Source organism: Plectropomus leopardus, chromosome 3 (assembly GCF_026936395.1).
Source record: "Plectropomus leopardus strain MGB_pleo_1.0 chromosome 3, ASM2693639v1, whole genome shotgun sequence".
Lineage (NCBI taxonomy): Eukaryota > Metazoa > Chordata > Actinopteri > Perciformes > Serranidae > Plectropomus > Plectropomus leopardus.
Window position 1 is genome coordinate 9,834,070 of NC_142178.1, and position 12,899 is coordinate 9,846,968.

General features: G+C 38.6%; 1 protein-coding gene and 1 long non-coding RNA gene across 6 annotated transcripts in view; one reads left to right on the top strand and one right to left on the bottom strand.

The window, feature by feature from the left end:
* Positions 1-38: 38 nt before the first annotated feature.
* LOC148189911 (uncharacterized) lies at positions 39-2,536 on the bottom strand. 2 transcript variants are annotated; one of them, XR_015776209.1, is made up of 4 exons: positions 2,398-2,536; positions 2,017-2,174; positions 1,776-1,928; positions 39-597 (listed from the first exon to the last, which is right to left on the bottom strand). It is a non-coding gene; the product is annotated as an uncharacterized LOC148189911 (long non-coding RNA). The 2 variants fall into 2 exon arrangements; XR_015776208.1 differs by lacking the exon at positions 2,398-2,536 and having other exon boundaries at positions 2,017-2,385.
* Positions 1,714-12,899, top strand: part of LOC121942088 (uncharacterized) — a 74,610-nt gene continuing 63,424 nt past the window's right edge. Inside the window, exons 1-4 of one of the 4 annotated variants that reach the window (XR_015776206.1) lie at positions 1,714-1,934; positions 3,832-4,315; positions 4,678-4,814; positions 5,412-5,668. Coding sequence is in view for 1 of the 4 variants with exons in the window: in XM_042485186.2 (XP_042341120.2) it covers positions 1,781-1,934; positions 3,832-4,315; positions 4,678-4,814; positions 5,487-5,662 (951 nt within the window). In the remaining 3 variants the exon portion in view is untranslated. Of the gene's footprint in view, positions 1,935-3,831; positions 4,316-4,677; positions 4,815-5,411; positions 6,454-12,899 lie in introns of those variants that run through there. The other 3 variants (XR_015776205.1, XR_015776207.1, XM_042485186.2) reach the window with 3 other exon arrangements.

Here is a 12,899-nt window from a genome sequence, read left to right on the forward strand (position 1 = left end):
TGATGTCTTAGCTGCTGTACTGTGCTGGAAATAAAAACATTTGACTTGAAATTAAAAGAACCCATTTTTTTATCCAGTTACATGACTGATTTCAGCATTTACAAACACTATTAAGGTCCACTGTGTAGGATTTAGGGGCAGAAATGGAAATTTCTTTTGTGTATAATCACATGAAAATAAGAATTGTTTAAACACCCATCTTTTTTTTTTTTTAGAAGAAGAAACCTCTGAGGATAATTCAGCCCCTGATAAAATGATACCACTTAATCCCCCTAAATTTACACTCCTCCTTTATTGAAATCTGGATGCATCTAGAATAAATCTCTACAGAGACCATTTTAACAACATTTAGCATTAGAGAAAGCAGTAGACCCATGAGACAGGAGTTGATAAACATGTTAAGGGAGGAATCTCGCATCTAAAGTACTTGACCAAAAATATGTGGACAGCAGAAGAAAGTGCTCCAATATTACATCCTTGTATGGTTGTTGAACATGTGACTACGCCATTAAAATGCTGTTGGAACAGCCTACACTGTAGTGGGAAGGCTTTCTAGGAGCTTGCCAGTTCACTGTGCAGGTCACTCAAGTTCTTCTCCTGCAACAAACTCAGAAAAACATTTCATCACAGACATTTCTTTGTGCATGAGGGAGCAAAGTCATGCTGAAAAAGGAGACGGCCTTCCTGAAACTGTTGCCAGAAAGTTGGAAGCAACACTAAAGTACCACTGTAAACAGTGAGACTTCCTTTAATTCAAAAATGGACCTTGACTAAACTAAGAGACCTTAACTACATATTGGAAATACTTGTAGACGGTTGTCCAAATGATTCATTTCCTTGTGGCAATGCAGGGGATGTTTTTGTAGGGCCCATAATAGCCAGTTCTGCTCAGCCTAAAATGCTTCTTTTATCATATTTTTAATGTAATGTAAGGTCTTGTTTGTACCATTTTATCTGGTGTCTCAATTAACCTGACTTTATCTTCTTTTGTTCTTTCTTTCTTTACAATATTTCAACAGGGCATCTAAAAGGTGTAAAAAGGTGCAGGTACAGAGTGCAGCAGGTGTAACTATGAAACGTATCATATAGCACAAATTAAGGGGCTGTTCATTATTTGTAAGTGGGGTGAGGGTGGTGCAAAATGGGTTGGAAAATGAAAATGATTTAACAGCTTTTAAATTTGATTTATGGATGGGATATTCAACTTTAAATTTTTGTATTTTTAATATATTTTAAATACCCCTAGAACCCCCAAACCCACAAGTGGTTTTAAAAAGTATCCTTTCTTTATAAATCTCCCAAATCACATCATTTTTTCATAACCAGAAACTGTAAAACATTTTTGTCATTTTTGATGGAGGGACAGTCATGTATTTCCTCACAGACACTCAAGGACAATATTTTGTAGCTCAGGGAGTGTTGTGATATAAATAGTAATTTTAAAATGTCACATCCCAGTCAAACCACCTTCTCTGATAAATAAGGAACAGTCCCTATGGTTGAACCGAGAATTGGTATGTTGTATTTTGCTGTCCATGGTGTGATGATAGATTAAAAGAATATATTTATTTCTCTTGTACTTGAACACATTCGTCCATTCAGAAGTTACTTTTTCAAAACAGTTCACACACAGACCAGAAGTGAAGGTCGTTGGCCACAAAAACACATTACGCCCTCACACACACACACACACACAAAATGCAAATAGCAAATACTTCCAACAAACACCACAACTCGTAGGCTAGTAGACATAATTGGATATGAAGAATTCCTACCATGGATGTATTATAAGGAAGTCTTTATTCCTACAAATATGACGTGGTTTTCTGGCGCCGCCTACTGGCGTATCGTCTGCCGTCCTCCTCTTAATAACGTGACCTCTTATCCCCACAGTGTGTGCTGCGCCGGGAGGTCTGCAACAGGCGACACTACAGGTAAAAAATAGCGACATTAGTAACTTAGTGTGAAGTTACAGGACTGATTTCCCACTGAAACTGCTCATGGTTAGCACATTACCTGTCAACAGCCGACACATCTGTCAATCACACGGCTAATGAGGGTGTTAGCATGCAGCAGGTCGTTACTGCTCAAAACAGCTAACCTAACAACAGCAAACTGTCTGTCTTCGGGGTTAGATAGAGTACAGTCGAAAGTTTAGCTGTTTTATGACCAACCTATCAAACGTGAGAAAATTAAATTAACATTTTTGAGTCGGCGCCGGGTGTTTTTTGAGTAACTATATATTATCAGTCAGTAATTTTAAAGTGCGCCGAGGCGAAATTAACATGGCGAGAGGAACCAGAAGGCGGAAAAGCAAGAGATAACTCGACAAAATATCAAATGAACACTACTAGAAAAGGCCGGCGAAGGGGGATTAATTTAATACAGTAGACTTACTAGACTACGAAGTCAGTTTAAATCAATTTATTAACACGGAACTGCTAGTTATGTCCAAAAGAAGCCACGCAGGTGCGAGACTCAGGCTGTGATTTAGCATTAAAGGCGCTCAGTGTGAATGAGTTGCTCTCACACGGCTCTCAACATGGCAGCGGCGGCTAGCAGCCAATGGTGCTAACGCATGTGCTAACGTTATAAACGTTGCTAAACAATGGCAACAGTGTTGACAAAACTACCCTGTGGGATAAACACATGCACCAACATGTACGAGCGGCCGGACCAGTTAACACTTTCAAATTCCTTTGAAATAATGTGGAAAAAAATAGTTGCAATAACATCATTTTATTAGGAATAAACTGTATTCATAATTATGGTAAATAAGTATATTGCACTTTAAATAATATGGAAAATTTTGTCAGATCAATTCAATTTTTATTCATATTCAACTTTAAAATGTGTGTTCATAATTATGGTAATAATACGTATCACTAAAAACATATACTTTAAAACTTATGGCTCATCAACAATAAGTTGATACGTCATACAAATTAAATTGTTCTAACTACATTTTCGACGTCAGTTTAAAGAAATTCTAAAGTGTTATGTACTTAATTACCATATCTATGAACTCATATATTGTATTTGTTCCAACAATCTTTTTCACATTATTTCAAAGGTTTTTTTAAATGATATAACAACAAACCACAGAGAAACTCTGATTACAACACACAGAAATAGCTTGACTTCATTCACTGCTCAGGATGCCGTTACTCCTCTGTATCTTTACCATTTTTGCAGAGCAAATCAGTGGTTGCAGCCATATTAATGCTGTGAATAGGGGAAAAAAATCACAATATTTTATAATAATCTCAATATTGCAACAATAATGTAGAGTTGACTATTGGTGGGTTCATGAAATATTTACACAATAAGATTTTTGTTGAATTAACATCAGTAATGTGGATGTAATGACCAAGTGGGTAACAGGATCCAATAAAACAGCCAGAAGAGGCTGTCAGGTTCTTAAAATAACATCTCTTCACTGTAACACATTTTCTAAGTAAAAAAATGCACATTGTGATTCACACTAGTGAACAGATTTTGAAATATTCCAGGGAGTAAGTTACTTGTACTTGTTTTATAGTTATTTGGGTTTTTATTATTCTTGACCAGTATAACCTAGATGTACCAAGTACAAAGCGGCCTAGGTCTGGGAATCACTAACATTGTTGAATTCATCCTTCAGGGACCATGAATGAACCTATAATTTCATTGCAATACAACCAAACGTTACCAATTATATTTTCATGAATATTCTAAACATTTGAAAATGTATCAGTTTTCTATATACATTCATTTGAGCTTTTTTTTTCATTAAAACTTTTTTCTTTCATACTTTGCACTTCAATCCAACGCTCTTACTATACATTACAGGTGATGCGATGCCTCAGAATGGTATGAACCATGAGGACAGAAGAGGAGAAACGTGTCATATCGCCTGTGAAGCCAGCAGTAAGGTCCCAGCCACAGATATGGTTAATGGAGCCACTGTCCACAATGGCTGCCCAGCTGCTGCCACTAGAACCAGTGAGAGCATACCAGCTGGCACACTAAATGGTACCAAGCCAAAACACATGGTAAATGGTTATGTTAACCATTGGTACAAAGGCAAGAGTACAAAAGCAACACCTCCAAGGATCCCCAGAAAATGTGGAAGCACAATTTCTGCCCTCAATGATGCCTCAGCAGCTGGCAGGGGCCGCAGTGCAAGACCTCATGGTGGTATCGCAATAAACGGAGCCACCGGTCCAGACACCGTGTCTTCACCGTGTAAGTCTGACCGAATGGCACCACAGCCCAGCAGGTCAGCAGCATCAAGGAAACCCAGAAGAAGAAAACAATTCACATTGAAGAAAAGGTGCGTCCCTTATCTTACAGCTGCTTTACATAAATCCAGTCTAAAACGTACATTCCTGCACAGCTACTCACACCTCCCAGCCCAATCTCCCCTACATATTCCCCCCGCTTCAGTCTTTATGCTAAGCTAAGATAATTTGTTGCCGGCTTAAGCCTTATATTTAGTAAACAAATTTGAGTGGTATCGATCTTTGCATCTAACTCTCAGCAAAAAAGCAATTAAATGTATTATCCGAAATGTGGAACTTCTCCCCCTTCCTGACTAAATATGCAATGTCAAGAAACACTATCAGATAATTAAACATAGCGCATACAAAGATTAGGCTGGTGTTCCTTTGCAAATAAGAAATGTGCCTTTTGCAGAGACACTGAAGTCGTCTCGCCAGAGTGCCCTCCACTCCCACCGATGCCTCCACAAGAAGAGGAAGACTGGGATAGTGAGATCCAAGAGGTCACCCTCCCTGACCGGAAAAATAGCTATTTTGGCATCTCACCCTGCGGTAAAGAAAAAAACATTTAAATATCAGAAATTCTCCCTCCATAGCACTATTTGGATACCATATGCTGCTAAGTTTTCTGAATTAACATTATCCTTACTATTTTGCAGTAAAGACAGTGGTGAAATGTGGAGGTACTTGTATTACACTTAGGTATTTCCATTTAATGATACTTTATACTTACTATACCAGGGAAATATTGTAATTTTTACTCCATTACAATTTTTGTTTGTTTTTTGTTTCTTTGTCATTGTTTTGCAAATCTTTGTAGTTGTTTTATTTCTGTTTTTAGTCCTTTTGTGTCTCTTTTAAGTTGTTTTTTGTCTCTTTCTGATTGCTATATGTCTCTTTGTAGTTGTTTTGTGTCTCTTTAAGGGCATTATGTGTCTCTTTCTGGTTTTGTGTCTCTATAATTGAGTTTCTTTTTAGTTTTGTATCTCTGATCATTTTATGTCTCTTTGTAGTTGTTTTGAGTCTCTTTGTAGTTGTAGTTAGGAGTTTGATGCTGGACGGCCGGCTCAATAATCCAATCATCAGATTACAGTAATACTGCTTCCACTCCAGTAAAATAAATGATGACAAATGTCTGCTGTTTTCAAGGTTTATCGCACAACGAGCTGTTCCCAGAATTCAGATCAGGCCAGAGGTTTTACTGGTATCCTGTGCCTTCGCCAGGTCCACAAGATGTGCTCCATTTTTCTCTGTGGGATTTGACGCTCAGGCAAACGGACAGAGTTGACCTGCCTCTGACAGCCCATTACAGCCCAGCTGTACACCACCGACGCCCCATCAAATGGACCTCCTACAGCCCTCCTACTGAGCCTGACCAGTTCGCAGACGCTGACGAGTAAGCCAACGTATGCTGTTTTGTTTGAAGATTGTTAGAAGTCAATGTTCTCGCACAAAAATTAACTGAGGAGTTGTGAATCTAGTTGTTGGCGTTGTGCAGATTTGGGGGTCATGGAAATGACCCATGCTTAGAATATTTGTTTAGTCAGCATCTGTCTTATTTTCCTCATCTAAAACAGAAGTGCAAGTCATTAAATCTCAAACTTGCTCTCAGTTAGCATGTATGCAAAACTTTAAAATCAAATAGGTTAATGCTGTCATAGGCCAAAGATTGAATGGTTGAGCCTAGGTTGCAATTGGGTTGTTTTATTTATTATAGGTTTTATTTTACATTTTATAATCAGATTTTATATTATAACATATTAGTTTGTGAGGCTTTTGTGATCTTTAGAAATAATTTTAGATAAACTAAACTATCATACTTTGCTGTTGTACCTCTTTACGGACTCCTGTCACTGAAACCGGTCATGCATTTACTGTTCTTCCATTTCATACCTTTCTAACTTTGCCAATATTCCAAGAGCTGAACTCAAATAGTTTTCATGTATAGTTTTTTTATGTTTTAAAATGCGTTGTATGGGAACACTGTTGTCATAGTTAGTTGCTCTTTGGAGCTATCAGTTCAGTTGTTTGTAAATAGCACGTTCGCAACAAGCACGCAAAGCAACAATTTTAATTTGGGGACAGCTGACCTCAACAGGAAATTAAGGTTCGATTATGTTACAGCAACAAATCTTTATCCTCCCTTCCAGACTTTAATTTTCACAACTACAATAAATTAAATTTTCTTCTACCTTGTGGTCAAACCATGCATGTTCATCGCCAGTAGTCGCCGATGCAGACAAAATGTGGTTCACCTGCTTGGCAGGGCTGTTCAGGAGGAGCAGGCCCTCCTCTGTGTCAATCTCTCACGCCCATTTTACTAAATAAACCAACAGATTTACTCATGTTGCCCAGTTAAAATTCTACTGGTTAATTTTGGGGAGATTTTAGCAGCGATGACAACTTTTGGCCACTAGATGGTAGAGTTGGTGTCAGATTTAGCATTCTCTCAGTACCTCCACACACCTCTGGGAGTTCAGTGGGTTCATTCCCAAGGACTTGGGAGACGCAAGCACTTACTTCCACATTGTTCAGACCCCATTTCCCCCTGATGTTTTACTCCAAATGCAACTAAAGATGGAGTTTCAGGCAACTGTTACTAAGCTGATTAATCTCATCTAATAGTGCTAAATCATTCATGTCCACAGACACCGTGTCAATAATAGATTGAGGTCATAATCTCTGGTGAAATTCACAGTCGTGCACTCTGATGAGACTTTGTAGTTGAATTCGAAGCAGAGCTCCAGGTTTTTTTTCTCCCAAAGTATACATCAGATCATTTCCTATCAAAGAGTTGAAGTAGCTTTTGATGTTCCCCAGCCGTCCGTGTGAATTTCATTGTTGATGGAAAGGGCAAATGTGACTGCAGGAGTGGTGATGTTTTCGGTAGGGGAAGATGATGTCGCACTGGTCTAGTGTTTGTGGACACTTAAGGTAGATTGAATGGTTACAGAGCAATTTGTGTTTCAATCATATTGAAGTGTTCATGGGAAATTCAGACAGCTGAAGCCACAGTTGGTAGTTTTTCTGTAAATAACTTTTTTGTCATATTTGCTGAAAGTGTCATTATATTCTGAAAGAAGTACATGGGAAAAATAACGTGTGAAAAATCATATCCCTCCTGCTCTTCCTTCTGCTTCTAATAGCGTTTGCTGAACTCTAACACGACTGAAGGAAAACAACCAATCAGAGCCAAGGAGACTCCCAACACCGCTGTCAATCACCGCTTGTGAACTGCGGTCAAACTACCAACCAAACTAGGCAGCGCTGACCAAAAATGAATCAAGATTCTGTTAGTCCATTGCCTATTTCTCACCTCATGTCCTTTCACAATCATATTGTAGTGTGCTGTTTGGCTGTAAAGGGAGAATATTTGCTCCGGCCGGTGGGAGGTGGTTGGTTTCCGCTCCACTCTTTTCAACATGGCGACCAAGTCACAAACACTCATTTTACAGCGAAACAGTACACTAAAATATGTTTCTGACAACAGTTGAGGCTAGAAATAGGAAATGCAATAACAAAATCCTGATTCATTTATTTTTGACAGTTTGACAACAGCTGTATTAGAGACTCCCTGATTGGTTGTTTTCCAAGAGTCACTGTGGATTCTAGCAAATGCCATTAGAAGCACAAAGTGGGACCTAATTTTTTTTACAGACTATCTGTCTCATGTGCGTCTGTGAGGATTTAGTGATAGTTTCGGCAAATATGACAAAAACTTTTGCCGAAATTACCAACTGCAGCTTTAAGAATGCAGTGAAATCTGAGAAACACAACACAATAAAATTAAAGGTGTCAAGAGGGAACCCTGCCTCTCGATCACTGCATGCAGAAATAGCCTTTAGCGCATCCACCCCCATAACAGGATAAGTAGTTTAGGAAATGGACAGATGGATGACTGTCAGAATGTGAATTTTAATCTGTGTTTGTCTGTTTGAAGCATCAGTTTCCAGGAAGCCGAGCCACACTGAATGTCATTGTTAATTTACCCGTCCGATGATCATTCTTTGCAAACTTGGCTCACCCTGCCGCGAAAATCAGCTCCGGAGCAGAAATCACATATGCCGTTTGTTTGATCTCAGACAGTTTAATAAATATTTGTGAGCACGCAGAACTCTCTCCCAGACCAAGAAACCAGTAAACCCAAAATCGAATTTGTCATGTCGTCATGAGATTAGGCCCCGTTGCTTCTTCTTTGACAGAAAGTGTTGTTGTTTCAGCTCCATGTGACCTATTTTGTGAGGAGTAAATGCTTTTTTCTAAAATGCTTCCTCATCGACAGTCCCCGTCAACACTAGGAATCTGTACACAAAACCCATCTGTTATTAATTGCCATTGGAGCAGCTCACATACTCTCACATTTAGCTTTGTGAGAGGCTGCTTCACATTCACAAATCTAAACCAGCTTTCTTTTTTTTTTTAAAGTGTTTTCTTTAAGGTGGATTTTCCCTAGATTGCTGCAGTAGCTGTAATAGTCTTGCAATATAATTTTGTGGGGGTTGTATTAGAGTTAAATTGTTAGGAAATAGCGTGTCTCGTACATGTTGTAATCCTGGTGAGTGATTAATGCCTCTATATGTCTCAATGGACCCTTTCTCCACATCCTGCATTTGGACAAATAAGCAGACTGCTCGCCCGCCTACGTCCACGCTGCAGTTGTGCTGTTCCTCATGTTCAGCTTGTAAGTTCATGTTTGAACTAAGGTTGAGTACATTATTAGAGCTTTGGTGGCACAGTTTTTTGCATTAGCAAAATAGCCAGATCCACTTTGATGTTACATTTCCCAGTGCTGACATGACTTTGGGAAATTAGGTCCAGGCCTTTTTAGCGCCACATTTCTCAGATGTGAATCACCACCAGTTATTTCATCTGGTTCCAGTGTGACCAGTCATTTAGCATTCAGCGTCTCGATTGATCTGGCAACATAATGGTTTGTTAGCCTGGCACAGGAAGAGACCCAGGAGGAGACAGGAAGGAGGATTGTGGTCAGTTTAACCTCCTGCAGCTAAACCAAAGCAAACACATTGCGGTATAGTGGATAGACAGTTTGTCATGAAAATCGTCGTTATTCTAAACCTGCTGTCCTAAATCGCTAATCCTTCCTTCGCTCCACGTGGAAGCTGCAGCCAAATGTTCGGCTTAGTCGTAACTACAAGAGGTAACTTGAATGATGATATTTTACTGCAGAGATACTCAACTTTCTTTTGTAAAATGACAGAAGGCCATCGTATCTATCGTATGGAATGAACAAACATTGAAAATAAAAATGAAATTTCAGGTGGATTTCGAGGACATTCTTCTATTTAAATTCATAGATGAAAAAAAAACAAAACATGTTCAGTCAATTTAATTTTATTGTGAATTAGAAAATGGTCTCCGGGCCACCTGGCATCCTATCAGGCGCCGGCGTTTGCCTGCGTGCTGTGAGTTGAGCATAACTGTTGTACTGTATATATTTTTAACATAAGCAAATGCCATGTAAGGACTAAAACTGTGAAAAACACACCAATAAGAGAGAAACAGATGTGTATTAATCCAATACTTATAATAGTCCCATACAGATTTACTGTAATCTCTTTCTTGATCACTGTCTGCTCAAAATGACAGTGCTGTTTCAGAAACTCACTGGGCCTTTTTTCTGCCTCTGTACTGGTGATAGCCATGGCCAGAGGCATTACATTTTTGTGTTGTACGTTCCATTTTTGTGAATGCAACTGAAGAATGCCTCAAGGGATTTTCTTCAAATTCGCATGAATGTTCAATTGAAATCAAAAATGAACTGAATAGAATTTTGTAGTCAAAGTTCACTGTGAAAACATTTCATGTAGGATTTAAGGATGAAGTGATGACATTTTATATCAAAAGGTCCAAGGTCAGCTTCACTGTGACAATAATTTTCTGCAAAACCATGTTTCTGGTCATTTTTCAACATCATAGCTCAGGAACAGGAGGGGAGACATTTCTGCAGATATTGAATTGATGACTGTAAACTGATGAAAATTAGCACAATTTAAAGCGTGGACATCCAAGATTAGTGTCATCTTTGATTCAGATCTTCTATGCTGCCGGGGGAAAGATGTTTATGAAGCATCCATGTTTTAGAATTTGTAGCTTCTTTGCAGTAACATTCATATTTGAAGCATTGTTCATTGTCATGGCTGCATACGAGCCTGCACAGACATGGATGTAAACTGTAACATGACTTTTTGGTAATGGCATGTAAGGCTGTACTTGTAGTTTAGAAATGAATTTATATATTTGTGACACCAGTAAAGATTTACGGTTTCAGTTTGAACTTATTGGCATTGGGACAGAGTGCCACAGAGTGCCACTCAGGGAGTCAGAAATATTGAGAGACATGGGTATCCTAAAATCTTCCGATTTAGCGCATAAGGCAATAAAGAAAGGTTACCCAGCGTAGCCAAATTATGTACATATAGTATTTCATAATAATACATATTAGTAATCCAAAGGGTTTTATTGAGGTGGGGTGCAATTAGGTCACCATGGGTAAAATGACAATGGAAAAAATCCTGTTTCTTCACATTCTTCAACACAAACATCAAGTAAAATGTGCTATATCAACAGGATCCTGTCCCTTTCCCTCCTCCTTTAAATGACCTCCTGCACTGTGCATGATAAATTACACACCCGGATCAGACAGGCCCTCAGCTCTCTGTTTCTCCTCTGTGACTCACCTCCAGTCAATTGCTTTTTTTTCCATCTCTCTACAGTATGTCCGGTCATTTCCCGTGCCTTCTCTTGATTGATCTTGTAACTCTATGTTGGCAAGTACAGGAAGATGCCTGTGGTTAGCTAACCACAGCCAGAGCTAACCAGTACAAAAACATAAATAAATTGGCTGTTTTTTTGGGGGGGTAGGAATTCTGGTAAATTCAAACAATTAACTGGAGTCCACACCAGTGAAAATTGGTAAAAGATGGAAGCATCAAGGCAGCTTTGGAAAAATTGCCTCAGTCAGATTAGATCCATGCCAGTGTTATTTAATTTGGGATTTTACTCTATTTTTTTCACAGAAATTTGGCAGAATTAAATTTAACGATTCTTGGCGCTTGTTCTCTCTAAACTTCCAGGTGGATATAAATGGTGGCTAGCATGGAACGGTTTGTTTTTAAGGCTGTGAGGATGTGAACACATTGATTTCTCCGAGGTTCTATAAAGCCGATTGTATCACTCACAAAGAAGACGGTTCGTGATTTCCTGTCATTGTGACTTAGCCCAGTAGGACGACAGCCAGGGTGTAGGGATCTGGGTGACAGACCATCAAGAAAAAAAGTGCACATAGCCTGTGGAAATAGCTGGCAGTGGTGACTGTAAAGATTACAGCCGGCTGATGACCAAGCACACTGTTTCTTAACCTTGTGATGAAACAAAAACATGCTGCAATGCTCTGCCCTCACTGTCCCTCCATGTAGGTCAGCATATACATGAAATCATCCGTGGGCCTTAAGCCTGAGCCAGTTTGTTGGTGTTAATATTTTAAAACTTGGGATGCTCTAAATAAGTGTGGCATATAAAGTGTTTTTGGGTGGATTGCTCTGAAAGAAGCCATTGCCACATCTGTTGAACAGAGGAAGGGCAACAGATTTTGCTGAGTCAGAGTGATTGGAATCAGGGGGCGTTTGCCTCGAGTAAAATCTTCACCATATGGTGAAACTGGAGCACTGCGCCAGTGCTACAAACCTGGGTCTGGTAAATTCACTTCCTGAGTGTCACTGTAATGCTATTCTAGGAAATTTTTATTGTAACATGATGTTTTTTATGAGGTTAAAGTTAAGGAAATACATATGTTTTAACGTATTCCTCCTGAATTGAATTATAGCAACAGATTTCAGCTATGCACAATGACAGTCCAGTTTGTCGACGAGCACAACTGTCTCTAATGTTACAAAGTGCGATAGAAAAGATAGCGCCATCCGTGAATGTTTAACATCACATAAACACAGACATTCCCACAGATGATCAAAAGGAGAAAAAAAATGAAAATTTCAGGATAATTTTACAGGGTTATGGGTACGTTTTGTATTAAAGTAGTTTAATAGTTGTGTGTATGGTTATTCTCCTTTTAGAAAGAAAGTCACCTTAGGTTATACAGTGTGAAATTAGTCCTGCTTTCATATAGACTTGTTCCTGTTCTTGTCAAGGCATCCTTTGCAACAATGAGAAGTGATCATTTCATTTTATATTGACTGCATTTTCTCGTCGAGGTCTTAGTATAGGAGCCAGTCAGAGTGTGGTCAGTATTAGGAATTTCTTTTAACGCTTCAAAAGATGTATTTTTGTAATTGAATGATTATTCTTGATTCTTTTATTTTATTTTGCTTTAATAGTCACTTACACTAAATATAAGCTATAGGGTGTACCTTTTTTTTTTTTAATTATTATTATTATAAATTAATCTGAATGTCTTTAATATATGTATTTATTTGGCCTATTATAACATTGGGTAATATATTGACATTATGTTGATATCCTGAGTAGATCATCTTAGATTTTAGATATTCTAATGTTGTAATATTAATAAGTGTTGCCTTTTTCTGCTTTCAAAGGCAGCATTACAGTAAAGAGATGTGCAGAACTGAGCAGACTTTTCCAGCTGTTCAATGATTTGCCTTT